Source organism: Cyprinodon variegatus, unplaced genomic scaffold (assembly GCF_000732505.1).
Source record: "Cyprinodon variegatus isolate N-32 unplaced genomic scaffold, C_variegatus-1.0 Scaffold907, whole genome shotgun sequence".
Taxonomy (NCBI): domain Eukaryota; kingdom Metazoa; phylum Chordata; class Actinopteri; order Cyprinodontiformes; family Cyprinodontidae; genus Cyprinodon; species Cyprinodon variegatus.
The window spans coordinates 39,165-42,074 of NW_015151360.1; the positions used below are offsets into that span (position 1 = coordinate 39,165).

The following is a 2,910-nucleotide window of genomic DNA, read 5'->3' on the forward strand; positions in this document are numbered from 1 at the left end:
ACGGAAGGTTTCCAGATGGATATGCGGAGCAAATCCATCTGGCGGAGTCAGGTTACTCCCGTCTGCGGTCACCTACAATTTGGAAGAGGTGCAGCAGAATGACTACGGAGGAGGCGGAGGTGCATTTGCATTCACTGCAACACACATGCAGCGACCTGGTTTCTGAGTACAAATCAGCTTTAAGCCTCCTAAATGGGCCTTGAAGACGCGATCATACGCGAAGAACGGGAAGCCTTTGACTGACGCTTGCCACTTACCGCAAACGTCCGTTGATGATGAGCTGTCAGTCATAGGCTGGCGCGTGGGAGGAGCTAGCTTGCGCGGAGTGCGATTTTATATATATTTTTTCGCCTCACGGAGGGGCAGTTTCTCGCGCATGTGTGATTTTTTTTCTCTTGCGGTTGTAGATAAACTATGCGCAGAAATATTTTAACATGCGTGCGATTATGTTTATTTTTCTCGCTGGCGTTTTGAAATAACTGTGACGCCATATTTTACTGTCACTGCTTTGTAAGCTGTCAGCTCTGTGTTCATCCTTTTGTTTTTCTTCCCAGTTGTGTTTATTTTTTTACTTTGCTTTGTGGTTGATATGTATCCATATACATATTTTTTGTCCTGGCCTCTTTGTTTTTCAGATGAGGGCAGGAATGCTGTTGACCTGGCAGGAGGGGCTCAGATAGTAGCTGAACACATTAAATCCCTCTCCCAAAATACCAACCCTGAAAATGCGAGGCTCTTGACTGTCTTTTGTGGCATGCTGATGAACTATAGCAATGATAATGGTAATGACCATCTCCCCCTGAGTTTTTATTTTCTTTCCTTTTTTAACTCATCTCAACTAATCAGTGGGCGTCCTCTGTCTCCTACACAGACAGTAGATGTTGAAGTAAAATCTGTACTTCTCTGGTTCAGTCTCATCTGATCCCTTTCTCTCTGTCGCATCCTCTTGCTTTTCCATCATCTTCTCTGAGGTAATCTGCCATCATTAACATTATCTGCCTTCCTCCCGGGTTCTTAGCCAGCTGGGATTTTCTAGTGTGACTCAGCTGCTAGAACGTCCTCATCAGTTACAGAGCTTGTTAGCTATTCTGGTAACATGGCTCCAGGGAGCATCGGTCTGACCGTCTATCACCCTGTTGTGAGGCTAAATGGCCAGCATGGCGTGGAGCCCTGCCTCTTGGATCCGTTTTTATTCCCAGAACCAGTAGCAGTTAAATCAGAATCGGCAAAAGCTTTATTTACAAGAAGTAGCCAACTCAAAATTTCCCCGCTTCCCTTGGCTGGTCCCCTACAATTCCTTAATAAACATCAATCTCAGGGGTTGACATTAAGGATTTTTACCACTTGCCCTTTGGGCAAGTGACTTTCACATTTAATTTGCCCAGAAACAATTTTTACTTGCCCAGTATAATGTTTGATAAATACAGTTCCTAATATTCATTTTTGTATATATATATCAATGAAACATGTTTGTTTTTTAAATGTTTTTTGTAATTCAGTATTTTTGAAGTTTCCAGGTTCCTGGTGTGTATCTGCATGCGTCAGATAATGAACTCAAGCCTACATTACCGTGTTACTTTGTCTTCAGTGTTCCATGCAAAGCATAGATCTATGCATCAAGCATAAACCAACCATTTAAGTCTCCTCAGCCCTGCTTGGTATCACCAAGCTGTGAAGGGAGTTTGCTTCCTAAACAGTTCACTTCTGAATTTTGTGAAATGGATCTATCCCTGATTTTAAGTAATTCATTCATGGAGCCTAAAACAAACGCGTTTGTTTTCCAGCTGGAAGAGGTTTTACCTCCCCCACCGCCTCTCTGTGATACCACCATGTGCTGCCTTGTATTTGGGGCTACTTCAGTCAGATCATCTTAAAACCACTTGCACCTACTTCATGGTTCATCCCTTTAGGCCGAAAAAGCAGACATCCTACTGCGTTTTTCTCCTTCTGCACTGCAGTGCTTCTGTTTCTTTGCTGTCCCATTCTGCATTCCTGCTGTGGTATTAGCTTTTCTCTCACATGAGGACCAAACGAATGCATTAAATAAATTAGCAGCTAGAAATAACTCTATGGTCTATTTAATTAATGATATCAGGAAGTTTTGTTAGCATTTGTTTGTATTGTATGCAGTTCAGATGGAGAGTAAAGCTACGTTCACACCGCACACGCTTTGAGCAGTAAAAACGCTGCTGCTTCCTTTCTGCTGCTTGTCCACATTAAGGTCAGACGTTCAGTAAAGTGTTTCCAGATGCTTCTGCTGCTCCTGTGTTCAATGCCAGAGAGCAGCTTTGCTATATTAGCTGTGATCAGTGGGTAAAAATTAGTTTGAATCTATGTTGAAGTGAGAAAGTCCACCTGAAAACATGGTCTGTGCAGTCAGTTAATCCAGATTACCATCCAGTGTTGCCAACTCCTCATTAAGGAAAGTAGCTATTGGCTGTGCTAAAAGTCGCTAGAAGTCGCTAAATGACGTCATCGCCTAATTTGCATAATCTGCCACAGGAAGTGATGTACATGTTATTGATGCTGTGGGAGAAATAATGTCATTACAGAGAGACAAATAGTGAGTAAAAACACTATATAATAGTGTTTCTCAATATGTGTACTTGTCCGTTCTCATGGGCTCGTGTTTTTATGAAACTTCATCAGCCCTAGTACTGTTCCATTTCATAAGAACAGCAGACAGGGAAAGGACAAAGTCCCCGGATGTTATTCTCACCCCTCCCTCATTACCCAGCATGCATCAGAGCAGACTTGTCTGTTCTTGAGACACAGCTATCCCAGCATGCACCGCGGCAGCAGCTTCCAGGTTAGCGCTCACAGAGCTCAGAGTATAAAGTTAAAAGTTCTCTTTTCTGTTGCCGTTGTTATATAAAAGTATTTGAAACGAGAACATTATACTTCTTATTG

At 42.6% G+C, this 2,910-nt stretch overlaps 1 protein-coding gene across 1 annotated transcript in view; it reads left to right on the top strand.

Moving 5' to 3' along the window:
- rap1gds1 (RAP1, GTP-GDP dissociation stimulator 1) overlaps positions 1-2,910 on the top strand; it is a 43,623-nt gene that overhangs the window by 14,019 nt on the left and 26,694 nt on the right. The window contains exon 4 of the mRNA XM_015398037.1: positions 636-782. Coding sequence (XP_015253523.1) covers positions 636-782 — 147 coding nt within the window. The remainder of the gene's footprint in view (positions 1-635; positions 783-2,910) is intronic.